Source organism: Homalodisca vitripennis, unplaced genomic scaffold (genome assembly GCF_021130785.1).
Source record: "Homalodisca vitripennis isolate AUS2020 unplaced genomic scaffold, UT_GWSS_2.1 ScUCBcl_4998;HRSCAF=11495, whole genome shotgun sequence".
In the NCBI taxonomy this organism is placed as follows: domain Eukaryota; kingdom Metazoa; phylum Arthropoda; class Insecta; order Hemiptera; family Cicadellidae; genus Homalodisca; species Homalodisca vitripennis.
This window is the reverse complement of record NW_025781103.1, coordinates 14058-36909: the sequence shown is the minus strand read 5'-3', so window position 1 is coordinate 36909 and position 22852 is coordinate 14058. Positions and strand designations below refer to the sequence as shown.

Below are 22852 nucleotides of genomic sequence, written 5' to 3'. Positions count from 1 at the left end.
TGTTTTAGTAGTTTTTATTCCTTAAAATTAATATTATTGACGTACAGAACATTCAGTATTACAAATTTTAAAATATCTATAGCAGTTTGAAGAACATAATTTATTCATGTATAGTTAACGAATATAAAGGAAACATCAATTAATATGAAAATACATAGACTAAGAAAACATTGGGTCGGAAAAATAATATTTACAAAATGTGTCTCAATAAAAGTACAAACAGTACCAAAATAAGTTTTTGTTCTATAACCTCTGAGGCATGTATTGTTGAGTTTAACGCTGAAAACTTGAAAATAAAATATCTCAAATTACACTGAAAACTATAATTTTAGCTTCACAAAGCCTATTAAATAAGGTTTTTTTTCTTTATCAAAGGAAAGCTTAAATCTAGACTAAAATTTGCTCTGCCAATGACAGAATTAGATTCCCTCCAGTGAAACGCTTTTGACATTTGTAAGCCCCTTTAGTGTGCTGATTGAGTACATGAAAAATCTATCGTAGTTTGTTTTTTTAAATACACGGTTAAAGTTTAAATTTACTTGAAATTTTGTAACTTCCCCTCACTTTTTACCACCTTTGGGACTTTTAATATTTATTATTTTATTATTATTATTTATTAGTATTATTATAAATTTTAATAGGGCGTAACTCTCCCGTAGGCATGTACGATAAAAGGTAGGTATGTGAATAATTTTCGATACAAATGTGCCCCAACTGATAAAGTTGTATAATCTATTAAAATGTTGTAAAAAAACTAGTACGTAATAATTACTTCGATATTATATTTGATACATTTTTGTGTTAATATTTACATTTTATTTCCGTTTTGGGATCATGGCACACTTAAAAGACTCATTGTGGTACAGAAATAGTGGCAATTCAGAGTTTTTATTTATTGTAATTTAGTTAGTACAATTAAGACACAGAAAATTTAATTTTTAAATATAATTAGTATATATTTATTGATTAGAAGCTCTGAATAGAACAGCCTGTGAATAACGAGACATATTTAAGGCGTGCGTGCTAATCTCTCTTTAACTGAAATATTCCCCACCTGTATTTCTATCATGTATACTCAAAAACGGAAGTGTCAACTTGTAGATGACAATGTTTTCAAAGTTGTTTACATATAAATAACTTCTGTCTTTAGAACTCATCTCCTTTGACGTAACACAGTATTAAAATTCAGCTTGATTATAATTACTTAATACATGTTGGCCCTAAAGATATTATTACACTAGGCCACATATACACATACATACTTAAATACCTGGTTTCAAAAGTTTAAAAGGATAAAAGGTCATGTCCTGTGAAGGCCTTTTTAAACCCATACATCGCAATCTAAAACACTTAGTCATCATCCTTCTCTTTACCAGCTGTAGTTATTCTGAACCCATCATTTATTTACTTCATCAATAATTTTACAATTGAAAAAAAGCTTACATTGGATGTTTTACAATAGTTTCTATACTTATAGTATATTCTATTTTCCCCCTTTTGTATACATAAATAATGATATATCGTTCTATATTAGCCAAATTTTATTCTTTCTCGTTTATATTGCAGTTTTTTGAAAAGAAACATTTAAATGACAGATAAATATAAATCATAGAATATGTTACAATGATTTTTCATCTCTAAAAGTGTAGTCAATAGATTTTGTAAAAGAAAACTATAACATTGCATTTATGTATGAGTGAATTATTTTTAGTGGGTTAGTGCCATTGTAATAATTATTTTCAGAGGAAGAGGACTCTTTAATATTTTCACATTTTCTTAACAGAAAAGCAATATGAAAGTATTTAAAATTACTATGCATAAAGATTTCTTGAAGATTGTCTGTTTCAGGTGCCAACAAGCTTGAAAACTTTCCCAATTTATGAACTTTAGTTAGCTGCAGCAGTATAATTAACACCTAGCAGTTTCTGTTAACTAACTGGTCTAACTCCATAGATCTCGGTTAGACTTCGATAGGTTAAGGATAGATTTGTTTAAATTGCATTCAGAAGCCGAACGTAACTGAATATTATCTAATGAACTAATTGCACTTAAGTAAAAAGTTCACTTAAATTATGTGTAAATAACATCATCCGTTATTTAACAATAAATAAATAATAAAATACACTTTAGGTAGTGGTATCGACATAAAAGAAATTTTAATTTTATTTTTTAATCTAACAGGTCTGGAGTGTGTGCAGCAATTGTTACATTTTTTAATTTAAATTTCCTTTAGATTTATAAAATTGTTATAACTGGACAAATAAGAAAAAAATTTCATACTATATATATAACCTGACTAAAATTACCTTATAAGCTACATCTCCTTCCCAACAAGGTGGTAAGTTACTGTTAAAAATTAAAGTATTATTCTTTAGCGTCCGTCGGTCCTAAAATGCAGACTAAAAAGACTAAAAACAAGTTATCACAGTTAGTAGGCAATACATAGTTTCAATTAACTAGAAAATATTGTTTTGTATAATATCTTATAAGTAATATACTTTCTTTTATTATATGGTATTGAAGGAACATTCTACAGAACAGGTATATGTACACGTACACATATTCATACGTACTATGAACCCTGTTATGAGCTGAGTGATTTGTAATATCAAAAACCTATGAACAAATATGTTGTATTATATAACAAAATATGTATTTTTCATTAACGTTTATTTACTTACAATGTATATAAAAACATATATTTATGTATGAAAACACATTAAATATTTTTAAACTCAATTTCTAGCTATCTGCATATTATTTAATTCATCCTGGAACAGTTGTAAGAGGTATCGTAACCAAGAGAAGAAGGATAAATCTTCAAGAAAAATAAGATTGTTACATATTTTTAAATACTTTTTACAACATATTTTAAATTTAAATAACGACATAACAATGTTTAAAGAATAATTCTGTTAAATAAATATGCAGGATATCGTGCTGAGAGCTATTTTTCATTAATTAAAAATTAAGTGCTTACCAAATGACATTAAAATACTCCGTAAGTGATACAAAACGTTCGGTTAGATATGCTATCTAAAGAGCAAACTTTGTTTGCAATACTGTTCTATCTCATTTTAAAACCACGTAATATTCTAATATAAAATTAAAAATGCATGATAATTTACATTATATTTCTCGTAAAATGAATCATAATATTTGATGAATTGTTTTCTATTTCCTGATCCATGCTTAGCTTCAACAACTCTCTAGATTACATGTTTTCTTTCAATCGTCTTTATTTACTAATAGGTCATGCTTACATTATTGACCTAACACACTAATATTACAATAAAATAATTTTTAAATACTTTTTTCGTTGTTACATTCAAGTATTTGCGTCATAAATTGTGGTTAAAGAAAGAATACCTTGTTGGAAAAATCCGTTACAAATTACAACAGAACCGCTATTAAAATATTATAATCAAAATATTTTATTCGAGTAAGTTTCAATAATGCGCTTAACAAAACTATTTAAGAACGTAAAACTCTTTAGAAGAAGGTATTTTGGTAAATTACACCAAAGTCCGCTTAGCCGAAGTTGAATCAAAGTAATATTAAACCCTGAAAGCTGTTTAGAGCTCGATCTACTCAACTCAAAGTGTTCTTAGTTGAATCTTTTATCTCCAGGGGATGGAGAGTCATCACTGCGCTCTACTGTAGAAAAAAGTTTCTCAAATATAAAATTACTTCCGGTAACATTTAATATTAAACATAACGCAGCATATATTTCTGTTATTACAAACACCGTACCATGTATTATTACTGAGACGTATATTTTAATAATATAAAATATGATATTTTAAAAAATTTTTTAAAATAATAAATATTGTTTGAATAAAATACATTTATTCATAGACATAAATTCCACTGGAAATTTAAATGGTATTATATGCCTAATTATATAAATATCAATAGAGTGAAAAAATAAAATCAGTAGACTTCAAACTTTTAAAACATAATTTTTAATACATACATACTATTTGACATATCTAATTAGCCTTTGTTCCTTTTTTATCACAAAAATGCATCTTCATGAATTATAACTTATGTGTAATGACCAAGAGAAAGTATTTATATATTAGACATTCTCATCACTAAAAGACCACTGTGATCGTGTGAAGATTCTTTTTTATGAAGAGCACATTCTACTTTTTAATTTATTATTTTATAAGTTACTTACGAGTACATGTGTACGGATAACACTAGAGTATGAACCTTAGGGTTATAGTTAACTCATCCTCGAATGATCGGAACTGATTAGATTTCAATTATATTTCAATTGTATTTCAATTAGGGCACGACTATAACTTGCATTGGTTTAAATAAAACTTAACGCCCCAACCCTGTAGCAATGCTACACTACCTACCAACACTTGGCGTTTTGGTTACCCTGAAAATCAACTTAATTATATCACATTTACACAGCCAATTACTGACCTATCTTTGTACTAAGATGGTTAGGAAAACAGAAGAGTGAAAATTTTCCATTTGCATCTAGTGGCTATATGTCAGGTATAATACAAAACTTTTCGGTGGAGTTATGCTGTTATACTACTATAGCAAAGATATCAGTGGTTTGGTGAAAATCTATTTTTTGTGTTTTACATTATTTACGAAAAATCACGTGAAAAGGAATGTAAAAAGGATAAAGAATTTAACGCGAGTACGTAACGTTTGGACAATTTCAACACCAATAAGTATTATAAACCTGTTCCCGTTAATATATATGGAATTCAGTATGTTTGTCATTTGCAGACCACATCGGATTTTCAATGCATCTCTTGCATGTTGAACAACTCTCGAGCCGTAGTCGGACTAGCATGTAAGCCGCTTAATGCAACCAACATTGTATTATGAATACAAAAGCAATAGTCTCTAATACATTTCAACAAGTATGGCTCTTAGATTATTAATATTGTTATTTTCTTCATATTATCTTTATCTTTATAATATTTATTCGTATTAGAATAGTGATTTGATCATTGAAAATCATAGTATAAGTACGATTACGATTTAAGAGGTACACCTTATACGTTCGGGCAGGTAATATCTGTAAAAATTCCGTGGTATTAGTATTCTTTACTGCCTCACGTAAGATCATACCATGTTTATTCATTTTGGTTCCCATGATACACTGAGTTGAAACATGTTGTAAGACCGCAGATGACAACTAATTCTTTCTAACTATTGAAATCTGTCCAACAACTTACTGTGAACAGTAATGCTCACAGGAAATATGATCTTCTGACACACAATATTGAGTAAAAATGAATGTGACCAGAACGTAGTTATTGTTGGAAGGATCGTTTCAATAAGGATTTTGAATTTAGCTTCAGTTTATCTTTCACTTTGTGCTCCAACTTAAATTAAAAACCGTTGATCCCTATGGTATGGAGTCTACCTGCATTTGAAGAAATAAAAGTTGGAGACGAAGTTAAAAAAAGACTTTGGATCATTTAAAAATCAGAGACACGTACTCTACACTAGTTGCAGTCTAGATCAAGAAGTATGTTAGTTGTCTGATCAGGTGTACTGAGTTGTTTTAGACGCGATTCAAAAGCACGGAAGAGCAACTGAATTTTTTTAGATATTTATAGGAAAGATTGATTCAATTTGATTGCTCAGTTCAGTTCCATTGCTTAGTGTAGCGTCCGAATGAGGGACGTGGACTCTATATTTCAGGAGTCAAATGTGTAAGTGCGTCAGATTTCATACATTATATCATATACATAACTTAGCAATAGTGGGAAGGTTTAATTCAATGTGAATGATTAATCTAGATCCAGTTCACCTTCACACTTTACTGCGTCTGGAAAGACTTAACTCTTGGAATATGGAGTTAAGTTCACCCGATGAGACCCAAAAAAGGGGCCAAGAACTCTAAATGAAAATTGAATTAAAACTTCTCACTATACTACGTTATTAATTATAATCGGTTGCTTTACTGTGCTTGGAAGTCGTTTCCAAAACATCGTAGAACATTCAATTGTATACTAGGCAATAAGAATACCTCTTGACCTAGATTACACTATATTTTGTTAGTCTAGGTGTCTCTGGTATCAAAAATATGTAAGAATTTGATTTCTTCTTTGTCGAATTTTGTTCAAATAACTTCAAAGAAGCATGACTCCAGATTGCAGTAATCGAGTCTGTAAAAGTATCATGTTCTAGACACTGAGTGCAGTGTCTTAGTGATCTTACTGAAGAGGAAGGCGAATTGGAGCTAAACTGAAACGTTCACACTACATCCTAGCTCGCAAGCTTTTAAGTTAAATTAGATACCTCAATAACTGCAAAGAAAACTCCGGGTTTGCCGCTGGAGAAATAGTACAATAAATAGTTAGTCCCAATTGCAAGTCTAGAACATGTTTATTAATAAATTGGTGTTTTATGCTAGGAAATATTTAAGTAGCCTAAGCTATTTAAATATAGAATCATATGTGACAAATACTATTCAAATTTATTACGTGTGAAGTTACTGACAAACCGATTTGTTGGTTTATAGCTAATAAGACAGCACCTGTGTATGATACGTTAACACCACCAGAGCGTGACGTTGTAAATACAATATGTTAATCTGCCGATATATCAAGCACCGTGCTGTGGCCGACAGACATCCCGGCAGATTTATATGTCCCGAGCCACAGGCTGGACTGTACTGCCCCTGTGTTTATATATCAGTCTAATTGCACAGAAATATTTGGCCAGAATACATTACAATATTATTATACTACTATGCCCTAGTAAATGAGGAAGTGTAATTATTGTTTAATTGGTAGTTTTTAATCATAAAACACATACAGCAGAAATTTAGACAACAATGGGCAAGTTAATAAAATATAGACATCTTATTATTGCCACATTTCTAATTGCCACTGATATTACATCTGAAAAATAAAATTTTGAGACAACGGTTGGCTACTAAAATAGAAAAACATGCAAAATACAGGTGTTACTATTTACCTCAGAATACGAAACAGATTAAAAAAATATGTTTTTGTATGTTTTATAACAGGTTTTTATTCATATTTCAAATATTAAATTTATATTCGAGAAGTTGATTGGTTCCTTAATAGGGATCAATCTCATAAATGGGCCAATAGCACTTATGTATTTTGAACTTATATTATTAAATAGAAGGCAAATATCAATCAATCAATAATTTTTTATTGCAATAGACATGTATAACATGTATAGCAAACGTCACTATAATAACTAAAATTTTGTCCACTCTCCCCACATCAAGATCACACTCATACATACAAATCCGCATTCACTCATCGCACTTCCATTCGCCAATTTCCCCACCTCCTCAGCCAAAGTCAATCTCCCTGTTGGGTGGTCTCCCAGTTTAAATGCCAAAAACTCGGCCACATTGTAAAATGCTTGTGACACTAAAAAGCTTTTCAACCGAGTTTTGACCGCCTGGGGCGATGGTGCATTTTTGATCCCATTGGGCAGCTTGTTGATGAAATGCACACCTGCTTGTGAGGACAGGTGTTCATAAACCCCCGTTTCTGTGTTGTCCAGTTCGGTAGGCTTCCCTACCTCTGGTTTCATACGAATGAATGTCTCGGCCAGTTGTTAAGGCACACTTAGACATACAAAACAGTGTCGTTTCGCAAATTTAGAGACTAGGCAGAGTCAATAGCTGCAAATTTTTGAAGGTTTCTCGGCAGGACTCTCGAAAATTCAAATGAGCGATTATCTGAACCGCTTGTTTTTGCAGTTTGAACACTCTCATCAACTGGTTGTTTGCACTGGCACCCCACAATACTACTCCGTAGGTAAGGTGGGGGTATATCAAACCATAATATGCCGTCATCAAGACCTGAGTAGGGCAATATTTGGCTAAAGACCTCAAGACATAAATGCCTGAGGACAATTTTTTGCAAACATGGTCGATATGAAAATTCCATGTCAACCCCCGATCGAGGTGTATTCCAAGGAATTTGATACTTTAAACTTCTTCCAGAATGGAATCTGCCAACATGAAGGCAGGGTCACACTCTGAGTCTACAGATCGAAGAGAAAAGTTCATGGCGTTGGATTTTTGTGTGTTTGTTATGAGATTGAGGCTGTTGAAGTACTGAACACAGTTGTTAATATCAACAAAAGATCGTTCTTCCAACAAAGATTTTGTCTTTTCACTGAAACAGAGAGTCGTGTCATCAGCATACTGCACAATTTTTCCATGTAGTAGTGATGACCCAATGTCATTGACATAAATGAGAAACAAGATTGGACTGAGGATTGATCCCTGAGGGACTCCATAGTTCAGCTGAATTGGTTGGGAGAGTTGGTCTGAAATTTGGACAACTTGAGTTCTGTTGCTCAGAAATGATCTGAGCCACAAGAGTGGCACGCCTCGGATGCCGTATAATTCCAGTCTCTCGAGCAGCGTTTTGTGGTCAACACAGTCGAATGCCTTAGACAAGTCGAGGAACACACCTAGGGTGGACCTACGATTTTCAAATCCCTCTACAACCAAATCGACCAGACTTGCTACAGCGTCTACTGTCGATTTACCCTTTCTGAACCCGAATTGGTCTTCTGAAAGTAAGTTGTGCATATTCAAATACTGTAGCATTCTTGACAAAAAAATCTTTTCAAAAATTTTGCTCATTACTGGCAAAATTGAGACAGGCCGGTAATTGTTTGTGGAACTGGGGTCGTCCTTTTTGAAAATTGGGTTTACTTTCGCGAGTTTAAGGAGTGAGGGAAAAACTCCTTGGTCAAAAGACAAGTTAATTAGAAGGGTTAATGGTCTCAAAATGTGCCTAGAGCATATTTTAAAGAGACGCATTGATATAAAATTGGAATCATTTGAACTTTTGGCTGGGAGCTGCTGAATAATTCGTTCGAGCTCTTCTTCAACGACAGGTGCTAAACCCATTGAGGATACAGGACTCTGCCTACGCGTAGGGTTCACTCGGGGCTGTAATGGTCTTGGATTCAGCTCACAAGCAACAGACGCGAAAAATCTGTTAAACTCATTTGCCACCTCCTTTGCATCATCCACAAGCTTATCCCCAATTTTAATTTTAATTTGTTTATGAGGGTTTTCTTTATTGTTAATGATGCCCCAAACAGTTTTAGAAACATTTTTTGATGACGTAATGGATTTAGAGACATCATAGGTTTTCGCTGCAAGGATCACTTTCTTGTAGGTTTTCTTATATTTTTTGAAAAAACACTTAAATTCTTAGTTCGTTGAATTTTTATTGATTTCCGAAAAAAATCTAAGTTTTTCTCTTGAGACCAATATGCCTATAGTGATCCATTTGGATTTTTGTCCTTGTGGGACAAACTCTTAATGTTTTTGTAGGACAGCAAACATTCAGATGGAAGAGAAGGACCTCGTTAAAAATTTTAAACTGCTGTTCTACGGATTGCGTTGAATTTAGAAAATTCCACTTTTCTTTTGAGAGGGTTGCATTGAGAAGAACAATAATTTCAGGCCGTATGTCTCTTACTGTTTTGATAATTTTTTGCTCCCTTTCGAATCTCTCTCCACCAATTATAGCCTTTGGCCGTAGTGGTCCGAGATTGCTGTGTAAACCACGGAAACTACGACGCTCGGAAGATTGGTGATGACGTTATCTATGGCTGTCTGAGTTGTTGCAGTTACTCTCGTTGGAGTCCTGATCAACAACTCTAAGCCGAAAGACCTCAACAAATTTTCAAATTTTTTTATGGTTGGATGATTGTTGTCCATTGCGTTAATGTTGAAGTCGCCCACCAGGACGAATTCCTTGAGTTTGTGCGTCAGGTCTGTGAGCAGAGACTCTAATTTTGAAAAAAATACTTCTTCGTTTCCACTGGGAGACCTGTATATTCCAATGATGAAAAAATTTGAGTTGTGTGATTGAATTTTGACACCGACTGCTTCGAAATCTCGGTCAACTGTTTCCTGAATTGAAAATGTGGAAAATGAAAAGTGGTTCTTCAGGAAAATAGCAACGCCTCCTCCTTTGGAGTGGTGTCGACAGTAAACATTTGCCAATTTGTAATTTGGAATTTTGCAGATGTGGATGTTTTGTTTGTTAAAGCCGTTTTCGGATATAACCAAAACATCTGTTTTGTGGACTTCACACATCAATTGAATTTCATCAAGTTTGTTGGTTGCTGATTGGCAATTTTGGTGAAGCAATCGTATTTTTTGACCAACAGTCAGTTTACAAGTCATATATCTCTATTGACGTTCTATACTTCATATTTCTGTAGTTTATGTACAAACTGTATGGGCCTACATATCATGGCACAGCTTAAAAAGTTGTAGCAAGTACAAAAACTGATAAAATTAATATATGAAACACTTAGCTTCGGTTGGCATCTGACTGCCTCTGTATATATATAATAATGCTAAAATGTAGGGTTATATATATATATATATATATATATATATATTATATATAATATAATATATATATATAAATATATAATATATATATATATATAACAATATATATATATATTGTTTTATGTTGAAAAAAGTTTAAAGTTTATGCCATAGAGTAAAAAGCTTTGATTTTCGCACAAAATTTAGTCGTTTAAAATTAAAAAAAATATTAATTTGGACATTTATTTCATGAATTGTGTATAACAATGTATTTCAGTAAAAGTTTAAATTTACTTACCATCGCAAGAAGTTCGAGATACAATTAAAGGATTTTATGATAGTTCCGAACGTGACTAGAAGTGGTATTGATTCCGGTAAATCTAGGACAGCATTAATCAACCAATCAGCCAATACAACTTGAGTGGCCAGTGTCTGATCGGATGGCCCTTGTCGGTTGTCGATACTGGGTTTGAGCTCATTAATTAAATGGTTGGATCTCTCAGATTACTGGGTTATCTTCGCCGAGCTAACAGGCACTTGTTCTAGCCCTGATAATGGAATAAAATGTGTAAATCAGTTATGAATCCTAATATATAAATGATTTGATTGATTCATTGATTTATAAATCAATTATAAAGTGCAGATTTCTTTAAGCCGTTTGACATTACCTCGGGATTTAACTGGGCGTTGTCGAATTATTTACGTTACTCTTATGGGTTATTATAATTACAACAAGAGAATAGCAAAATAAATACTTCTAAAGAAAATCTGAGTACAGATACAATATTCATTTGGTAAAAATAAAAAATAGAGTGGACATTTAATGTTGAAATAAATAATTTTATTTCCTCATACTCATGCGTTGTAACCCTTTATAGCGCACAGGAACTTTTATTAATTGCACACTACTATAAAACCTAATTAATAAACAAAATTATAAATGTATCATTTTGAAATACATTTATACAACTATTTTCATCTTATTTCCATTTATTTCTTTTGTGAACAAATATAAGCTAGTGGTCATGTTTAACCATAGAAGTTGGCTGAATATAATTGAAGCCTATCACTCATTAGATACAATCAATTTCACATTTGAATATTAGGGGATGTAAAACTTTCATTTAAATTACTCATCCTCTGGCTGCCTGCCACGGGACGTCTCGAAAATATAATGAGATATGGTTGTGAAATTTTTAGTTACACGAAATTACGTTACCATCCACACATCCGGAGTGTTTTGGACTGTTTGCTTCGAGCTATAAGTTCATCCTATGACTGTCAAATAAACTTCGCCCTATTATCACTAGTAACTTTTTTCAATTCGTTTTGGGACTGGAATATCACCTAGTCATACAGTTTATTCACTATTCTTTAACCTACAATTGTAAAAATGCTACAAAGTTATTTGGGGTGTTTGCAAGATTATATGATGATGCTGTTCTTTAACATAGCCCAGTCGGAGGTTTAAATCTCACCAACCTTTCATATCTTGATCTGAGATGCCTACTGTAGGCAAAACTTAACTACTTTCAGCTCTTGTAGTCTTGTCCTGGGCTACGTTATTCCCATTGACTTTTCCATTAACGTTCCTTAACGATTCCAATGTTGATCCGTTCAAAAAATATATATGTTAGTCTTAAGTCTACTACAGAGTTAAAATCGCCCACTTCGGTCAATTTTAATCTACTTACTATTTCATAAGGGCGCTAGTATTTTCGCTTTGATTTCTAAAATATACAATACGTTCCTACATGTTTCAATACCTATTTCTAAAACTTTTAGTCATGGTGCATACGGGTGCCACGTTTTTAAACTTTGTGGGATATCGGAAAGTTGAACAATTCGAGAAGAGTGAGGGAGTGAAGGAGTGAATGTGTTAGTAAGCGAAATATATATATATTATATCATTTAAATGAACATAGAACAATAATTTCAATTAAGGAACTTATAAACCTGAGAACTGAGAATACTTCGTTACAGATTACAATGAGCAGGATGATCAGTACAAGGAAAGACATTTGTAAGTCAAAAGCACGTAGGTAAGCAGGAAATTAACAAATACTTTACTCAAATAAAAAGAAGAAAGCTGTTAGTATAAGTAAAACATAATATATACATGGATTTGATTAATTTTCAGGAAAGTTTAACAAGACATTACAGGATTAAGCAGAGAAATGGCGTCTATTGAACATTTGCACTGAGTTCTAGAATTCTCAAAAGTGTGTTTAGAATTAGTATGAATAATATCCACGTTTTCTTAGTAACATTAAGTGGCAGTAAAAAACCTGCATTAATTATTATTATAATTCTAAATAGACATTACTGATAGAAGAACTTACACTAACACAAAATAGTTAAGTTTAGGATATTGTATAGGATTAGTTGTATCAATTTCTTGGTCTACTTATTGTACAAAGTACCGTGAATTGTATCAGGTATTACAATATAAATAAACTATTTGGATAGAAAAGAGTTTAAAATTTTAACAACTCTAATAATTATTATGCACGATTAGACGACACCACATCATACTTCAATTAATGGTATAAGACAAAGAAAAATCTCAAGCAGAATGGGTTGGATAACGTGGCATCTATCAATAAATTTTTTATATCCTACTTTTTAAACTGTTGAAGAATTAATAAGAGGTGTATTGCACAGTAAAAGATTTTTATTTACTAAATGAAAAGTGTTCAGTTCTTCTTTAAAGATTTAGAACATACGTTACCAATGTAGGTACATATATTTGCAAGAAAAAGTAGATGGCTTTCCATTCTCAATATTCACTTTTCACTTTTTTATTTTTATCACATATTACATGTTCAGATGTCATATGTTTGTGGTCAAAATTTAAATACTCTGCTATTTTCTCATTGACATCGTGATTTTCCATAAGACCAAATAAAAATATTTGTTTCCGCTTAGCCACTCATAAAGTAACATTCACCATCACCGATATCAGTGTTGCCAATAATGGAATAAAGCTTCATAAAAAAGAAGTCATTTACATAAAGTCCGTAGGGTAATTCGATTTTGCAATATCACATGGGGAGAGAGATAGGAATTAAAGTTTTCCATACCTACGAGTGATGTCTTTTTCCAACAAAAAACTAATGGTGATGAGAAATCCGTTGAGCTGTGAGAACTTGTAAAAAAACCAAGAGTATATGATTTATAATTAGCAATTAGAATAAACGTCCCTCTAAGTCCAACCCCTCGTCCTCGTCGTGAGGGACGGGCAACGGCTCAAAGAGACGGCTAACGGGGCTCTGGTGAAGCTACGTCAGGTCTAGCAAGCCGGTAGTGGATAAAACTTGCTTTCAAAAATAAGAACAGCCTCGGAAAGGATGGAAATTTACGGCAACGACCCGGCAATTGTTTAAGGTTAAGATTTGGTACAATAAATGTTGTGACGCTTAGGAACAAGTTAGAAGAGGTAGTAGAGATGATGAAGAGAAGAAGAATAAACATAATGGGAATCAGTGAAACAAAGTGGAAAGGTAGTGGAAGTAGAGAAGTGGGACAGGGATACAGGATTTGGTGGTCTGGAGGAGAAATTGGAAGAAGAAATGGAGTAGCTATAGTCATGGACAAAAAGATGACAAGCAGAGTGATGAAAGTGGATGTGGTAAGTGAAAGAATTATTAAGGTTACGGTCAGAATGGAGGGGGAGATAATGGACATAATACAGGTATACGCACCACAAACAGGATGCACGGACGATGAGAAGAGAGAGTTTGAAGAGGATCTGGAAAGACAAGTAAAAGAAGAGAGAACAATAATAATTGGGGATTTTAACGCACAAGTGGGTAAGTTTAGACAAGGATATGAAGAGGTAATGGGATGTTATGGAGTAGGAACAAGGAATTTAGAAGGAGAAAATTTACTGGATTTTTGTTTAAGGAATGATATAGTGATAGGGAACACCTGGAACAAGAAAAGGGATAGCCACAAATACACAAGATACAATTGGAATGGTGAACAGCCAAGTTTAATAGATTATATATTAGTGAGGAAATGCCTGCAGCCATACATGGCAGATGTAAAAGTTATACCCAGTGAAAGTATGGGAGGAGATCACAGGCTGGTGGTAGCTGATTTTCAAAGAATGAGGTTTGGAAAGGATACATGCAAAAGACTAACAAGAATCAAGACATGGAAGTTAAAAGATACGAAAGTTAGAGAGGAGTTTGTAAATAACATTAGAGGAACGATACCCAAGGGGGAGGTCAAAACAGGAGAGGAGGAATGGACAAATTTCAAGAATGCTATAGTCAAAGCTGCAGAAGAAACATGTGGACGAACTTCAGGTAAAAGAAGGGATAAAGAGACCCCTTGGTGGAATGAAAGAATTGCTGAAGCAGTTAAAAACAAAAATAGAGCTTGGCGAGAATGGTTTAAGGATAGGTCAAACGAAAAGAGGGATAAATGGAAGAGACTTGCAAGGGCATCAGCCAAGATGATGAAGGAGGCAAAGGAGAGGACATGGAAGGATTTTGAAGAAAAACTGAAATCAAACTTCAAAGGAAATAAGAAGATTTTTTATGGGGTGATAAGGAACAAGACGAAACCTAAAGAAATGTTGACTAAGGTGGTGGATGTTTCAGGGGAAATCAAATGGGAGGAGAAAGAGGTTTTGAAGACGTGGAAAGAGTATTTTAAGGAACTACTGGAAGGAACAGAAAATGAAGAGGAAAGAAGAGATATGACAGAGGAAACAGAAGATGAAGAGGATTTTAGTATGTGCGAATTGGAAAAAGCGGTTAAAGAGATGAAAGAGGGGAAATCTGCGGGAATAGACGAGCTGACGGCTGAGATGATAAAGGCGGCGGGCTCATTGGGAATTCAATGGTTGTACAGAGTGATGAGAGTGATTTGGAAGGAGAAGAAGGTACCAGAAGACTGGAAAATGGGAATAATAGTGCCGATTTTTAAGAAAGGCCATAAGCAAAAATGCGAGAATTACAGGGGAATAACTTTGTTGTGCCATACACAAAAAATTTATGAAAAAAATACTGTTGCAGAAAATTAGACCAGTACTGGAAGAAACAGGAAGAGAGGAGCAATGTGGTTTTAGGAAAGGTAGGTCAACGGTGGATGCTATTTTTGTGATGAGACAAGTGTTAGAAAAGAGGTGGGAATACGGAAAAGATACAATGGTAGCGTTTATAGACCTACAGAAGGCATATGATAAGGTACTGAGAGAAAGGATATGGGAGAGTATGAGAAAGAGAGGATTGCGTGAGGGAATAGTAGAAAGAATAAAGAACCTGTACGGCATATGTAAAAACAGGGTAAGAATTGAAGAAAAATATACAGATACTTTTAAAACAGAGAGAGGAGTAAGGCAGGGAAGCATATTGTCACCTTTCCTTTTCAATATTATAATGGATGAAATTATTCTAGAAGTACAAGGAAACAGAGGAGCAGAAGAACTTAAGACAATAGCATATGCGGATGACATAATGATATGGGAAAATAGGGAAGAAGAGTTAGAACGAGAGTTAAACAAATGGGCAAAAGTGGCGAAGAAATATGGTTTAGAGATGAACATACAAAAATGTAAAGTAATGAAAGTAGAGAGAAGGGATGGAAATAACAAAGACGTGTTAGTTGAAGGAAAAAGACTTGAAAAGGTGAAGGAATTCTGTTATTTAGGAAGTATCATAACAGATAGGGGCACAATAAGAGAAGAGATAGGAAACAGAATATGGAAGAGTGGAAAGTTTTTCAATATGGTAAAGAAGATTGTGTGGAGTTGGAACATTGGGAAAGAATCAAAAGTATTGATGTATAAATCTTATTTCCAACCAATTTTATTATATGGAGCAGAGACGTGGACGTGGACTAAAAATGATTTAAGCAGATTGCAAGCTGCAGAAATGAGATTTTTAAGAGGGATAGAGAAGACTACAAGAAGAGATAGAATAAGGAACGAAATAACCAGAGAAAGATTGAAGGTAGTTTCACTGCAAGAGACAATGGAAGGAAGAAGAATACAGTGGATGGGGCATGTGAAGAGGATGGGAGATAATAGAATGCCTAGAATAGCACTGGAGAAGGAGGAAGGAGGAAGAAGACCAAGAGGAAGACCGAGAGGAAGATGGGAGGACCAAGTGTGGAAAGACATAGAGAGAAGGGGACTACAGAAAATACAGGTGGATGAAGAGGAGACATGGAACGATAGACTAAAGTGGAGGAGGCTGTGTACGACGACCCGTGAGAACGGAAACGTCTAACGATGATGATGATGATGATGATGAATTAGAATAAACGACAAAAACAAATTAACACTCAGTATTTTCACTGTAGACGATAAGCGATTACTCTCTTTTTCTGCCTGAAATAAACAAATAAAACAATGGCGTGAACGATTCGGCCGAGTTTGTGTTATAACTAAATTTACGTAGCATCTCGGAAGAATTATTTATTATAAATTTACTACTGAACTTCTGGTAATTATTACGATGTTTTTGATCGAATAAATCGGGTTTTGTTGAATAAAATAAGGTCGATAGTGTAAACAACTTTCCTTCTACGTAGCTTAGTGTTATTAATGTAATTGTTGACAACATTTCTGTTTTGTGGCCTACAGAGACTATTATAATGTATTTGATGAAATCCAAGTTCACGTTTTTAAAAGGAGATTTATCAAAATATTCTTTGTTTAACTTAATTTGATCAAGGTTACATTCGGGGTTATCAAGTGATTGGTTTTACTTTCAGAGTGTTTTAAGTTCATATTTTCGAAAGTTCTCAATGCTGGTGATTTCAAAGACCGATTCCAGTATAGCCGCCAGAATTATACAGCAAGTGGTATTAGGAACTTAGTTACTCGAGGACAGAGAAGTAACAGAGAGTGGTTGGACCAATTATGACCAACAGGGTGAGTTCGGGAAGTAAGCGTTACCAGTGGCGGTTTGTGGAATTACTACTTTGTACTAGTCACAACCACACAGATACCGATTGTTTTTCTAAACTCCATTCGTCTTATAAAATATTTATTTCTATAATTATAATGTAAGAAACTTTTTTAACAAGAGTAAATGTCTGATTTTTCAAAGGCACGTCGTTTGTTGCGGAGCAGTATTACATACAACAAATATCGGTTATATTTGCTTTTAAATCAAAGAAAATTAGTGATTGTTAACATTATTTCAGTTAAATGCTATGTTTTTCTAAGCTCATGGAGGTGCTATATGTTACTGTACAATTCGAATAATGTATGGCAAACTACTCGCAAGTATTTAACCTCACATACATTCCAATTGAATATTTTTATAACGAGAATCTATATTAAATTACAGAAGAACTTTATAATTTTATGTGTTATTTATGGATGAAAAAATGTAACTGCTAGTAATTTATACATTTTCTTATATCTAATTACAAGGTGTTGGCTTTTATTTCAAATTTTAGAAACGCATTATAATATTTTTCAGTTTTTTAATTACTTTCATAACTTATAGGAACCAATCTATAATACACCACTTAATAAAATTATGTAACTGTTTGTGAATACCGTAATAGTATTTAAGGTATACAATTATAAGAAGGTCTGTTTTAAAAAAGGTGTACGGTATCTAGTCTGTTATAATGACAAACGTGTAATTACCTGCGTATTATTTGGAATAAACATGTTTTCAATGCGAATTTGTTAAATATAGTTAGAGTAAGGTGTTAGTTTATGTGTTATTTCATTTTTTCATTAAACAAAGAGTAGGAAATCAAAGTAAATAGGACTTACAGGAATGTACACAAAAAATAACTTTATATTGCTAAAATACATTAATGATTAAAGTTACAACTATTCAGAAGCTTGTTACGAATGTTAGGTTGTGAAACCCATTTTGCTTTGGTTTGAAAACACCACCACATGGGATACCAACATTGCTAAATGATACATTCACCTTGTTATATATTAAGTTCCTTGAAATATAAGTGTTTAAATTGAAGGGGTACAATCAGGCCCTTTTGGGCCAGAACGTACTTGCAGTGAGAGTGCGAGAAGTGCACGCTGACCGACACCTGTGACTGGACGGGTTTCCGTGAGTTAAGCAAAAAAAATTTTAAATTTATTATCAAGATGAATAATATTGTTCCTAATTCAACCCAAATACATTATGGTGGGCTATACGAGTTAGAATTATATATATAGTTCATCCAGGGCTTCAAAAAATTAATAATATTCTTAAAACAGCATTTAATACCTTACAAAATTCTAGTTAATATATATATATATATATATATATATATATATATATATATATATATATGTATATATATATATTATTTTTAGTAAATTACTGTACAAATAAAATAAAGTGTTTTTAAAACATTGGCACTATATTCGGTGAAAACCGTCTTCATGTGCATAAATTGTATAAAATATAAAAATATATAAAAGAAAACAGTACAAACTAAATTAAATAAACAGTGAATAAATAATAGTAATAAATACAGATGACATGAACTAAATAATTGTGCCATATGTTGATTTCAAATTTAGACGTTTTTGGCTAAGTTATCTGATGATGAGTCCATGTGGAATTTTGCTCTTTAAAACCAATTGGTATGCTTGTTCTACAGTAATGTTCTGAGGTAAATTGGGTTTGAATTTGTATGTACTTGCCGAATAGGTTTGACTGAATATGTATTTTCAAAAGTTTCATTGCGATTTATACCACGAGTCACGACAGTTTTCTTAAATCTTGGTGTTTATAATCAAATCGGTGTCCTGTCATTCTTGTCCTCAAGGTATTTGTTGTTGAGCCAATATAATCTGCTGGACATTTTTTACATTGAATTTGGTAAATCGCATTTTTAGGTTTATTTATATAAATAAATAAATATATATATATATATATCAATTATTAGACTTCTTGATATAAAGTTCCTTTAATATTTCGGCTTTTTGCCGTTTTCAAAAAGGTATAATATATACTTATTTTTTTATATAATATATAAAAAATATAATATATAATTATAATATATATATATATATATATATATATATATTATATATATATATATATATATATAATTATTATGGATAGTAAGGACAAAATTCAAGTTTTTATAATGTTTTACACTATTATATGGCAATTATTTGAAACAAATATTATCTAAAACAGTATTATCTTATTTTGTTAATAAGATCGATGCTTGATAGAATAAAAAAATAATAATTCTTTAAAAAGTCATTTAACAATACAGTAATTTTTATAGCGTGTTTTGTACAATTTTATAATAGTGAAGTGTACATATGAAAATTCTAAATATCTTGCTAAATGATACATTCACATTGTTATATATTAAATTCATGAAATATAAGTGTTTGAATAATAAAGTTCTACACAGCAAGTAACAATGCTATATGCATATATTCATATTCCTTACTTCATAAGAAACGCGATCAAAGTTCTTTTAATATTCAGTATCAGTTTTACCTTCATTGAGATTTATTCTAAATGAAATATATTACTTATATAAAATATAAATCGCTTTAAAAAACTGCTTTTTATAATTTGGTTCGGCAAAATAGCGATTATCAACTCTTAGACTGGAATATACTATGTTGTGTACTATTTTTTTTTTTTTTTTTGTTTGGAGCGTTCTATTGTAGATCGTAAAGATTATTATTATTATTATTATTAGTATTAGATATAAATATAGTATTTATTTTTAAATGTAAAAATATATTTATTCAGTTTTATTCCTTAAGAATTATTTGGCTGGAGCATGTTTCGCGAGCATAGAATTACATACATATTATATACTTCTTTATATATTTTAGTAATGGGCAATTATTAATTATTTTGTGACTGGATTGAGTTTCCGGTTTATAACATTAAGTATTTAATAGAATAAGTCAATAGTTTCTTTTATTTGACTACAGGAAACAGAATTCGTATCTCTTACAGAGATACAACTTGGACTCTAACCATATAATTTTATGTCATTATTGCTTACTAATCTATTCTCATCTGTCTCCGGTGTATTTTTGGCAGCTGCTGCTATCTGAGACATATTTTGGACTATTTACTTCTCTCTCTCTCTTTATATATATATATATATATATATATATATATATATATATATATATATATATATATATATATATATATATATATATATATATATATATATATATATATATAAGTAGATAGTAATATGGGGTTCCTGGCGCACTTTCGGAGCCGACCGAAAAGCAATGTAAAATACTGTTCAATGTACCATAAAGGAAGCTGAGAAATAACACAGCAAATCTCAATGAAAAATTAACCGAATCTACAGTCGTTCGTCTCCAAAAGCGATCGGTACATTACTCTGTGGAATGAAAAATTAACCAAATCTACAGCTGTTTGCTTCTACTTTCTTAAGCTGTGCTTTGTAAAATGTTGTCAAATCTGCTACGAATAAAGGAAAAATCTTCGATGACAGTCGAGGTGTGCTACTACAGACCGACCATCACGATAATCGCTTCGCCTGCGTCATATCCGTAGTGATATCACGCCGTGAGAGGCGCAATCGTTGGTTTACAAGCACCATTTAGTTAAATAAATTTTTCTATCTAAATGGAGCGCGAAAAAATATCATGTCCGTTCTGCAAAAAAGAAATTTTAAGAAAAAACTATGATCGCCATTATAATTCTAAAAGTCACGAAAAAAACAAGCAAATTTACGATAATGAACTAAATTATTTAAGACAATGGGCTAGAGAAAATAAAATTGCCGATCACGAAAACATGTTTAATATTGAGAAATTACGTGAATTAAAGAGAAATTTCAAAGTTGAAAAGAAAAATCTCGACCTATTTAATGATGAAAAACTTCATTCAATAGCTGAAAAGTTGGCTATCGGTACTAACGATAAAACCAAGTCTGAAATGATCGAAGAAATTGATAAAACTCTTAAAGTAAAATCCGAAAATATCATTGATGTAGAAGTTTTATCCTCAATACACGGTCTTTTCAAGCAATACATTTTAACAAACTTGAACGACAATTCCATGTCAATTTACAAATATCTTTCAATTATGCGGTCAGAAATTAAAAGTTTAATCGAGAAATTTCAAGAAAATGTTAAAAATATGAAGGGCTATCTCTCTTTGGAATGTGAATACGAACGAACTTTAGTGAATGGTGAACCGCAAACATGTCTAATGTATTTTACTATCAAAGCAGACGAAATCTTTGACGTAAACGACTTTATTACTAAGCAATTTAATAAATTAACACATCGAGAACAAACGAATAATCCAAATAAAGGTTCCGGATGGACATTTAAAAGTTGTAAACAACTAGTTTTGAGCCTTAACAAACACGAAATGATGAATGCAGGATCATACATCGATTTACCAAAGAATATCAAAGATAAAAAAGCTTGTATAAATATAAAAAATAGAGATGATTTTTGCTTTATTTACTCAATAAGATGTGCTATTGAAAAACCAGAAAGAGACTGTGAACGTGTAAAGCAATACGAAAAATTTGTGAATGACGAAATATTTTCAGGTTTTGAGTATCCAATGTCTCTGAAAGATATACAAATATTTGAAAAACGAAGCTACAATTCCAAGTATAAGTATCCAACAATGTCTATCAATGTGTACAGTTTTGATGAAAATATTAACATTGTTCCGTTACAAATTTCTGAAAAATATGACGCTGAAACAAACATTGATTTATTGTATGTTAAACAAGATGATAAATCTCATTATGTTTTGATAACCGATTTAAATAAGCTTGTTTCTTCGCAGTTGTCTAAACATAAAGAAAGAAAATTTTTGTGTAGAAGATGTTTAAGCCATTTTTACAAATCTGGAGATTTAACAGATCACTTAGAAATTTGTAAAAATCATGAAGTTTGTAAGCCAATTATGCCATTTCCAGGTCAAACAACTAAATTTACTAATTATCAAAAGAAATTTAACCATCCGTACGTAATTTATATGGACTTTGAGAGCATATTAGAAAAAATTCCGACATGCAAGAACAATCCACAAAGATCGACTACAACCAAGATTCAGAGGCACATTCCTTATGGTTTTACTCTATATTTAGTGTCGAATGTGACCAATCGCATGTACAAACCGATATGTTATCGTGCCAAAAATGAAGAAGATTTGAAAAACGTCCCGACAAAATTGTTTGAAGAACTCAATAAATTATCGAAATACATAGCGAAAAAATATAATTCTAAGAACATGAAACCTATGAAATTGACAGAAGAAGAAGAAATTTCGTATCAAAATTCAAACGTTTGTCATATCTGTGAATGGTCTGCTTATGATGTTGGGTCAATTCAGTATGGTTTTACTCCTGATAGTTGGAAAGATAAGAGTTATAATAAAGTGAGAGATCATTGTCATTTAACCGGCAAGTTTCGAGGCGCAGCTCATGCATGTTGCAATCTAAATTTGAAATTCCCTCAGAATATTCCCGTTTTCTGCCACAATATGTCAAATTACGATACTCATTTGTACATAAAAGAATTGGCTA

At 32.1% G+C, this 22852-nt stretch overlaps 1 protein-coding gene across 1 annotated transcript; it reads left to right on the top strand.

Moving 5' to 3' along the window:
* Nucleotides 1-13820: 13820 nt before the first annotated feature.
* On the top strand, nucleotides 13821-14157 carry LOC124373179 (craniofacial development protein 2-like; the record flags this gene model as incomplete). The annotated part of the gene is made up of 1 exon (XM_046831579.1): nucleotides 13821-14157. A coding segment is annotated over exon 1 (337 nt), but the record flags the coding sequence as incomplete, so codon positions are not given.
* Between the last annotated feature and the right edge of the window lie 8695 nt (nucleotides 14158-22852).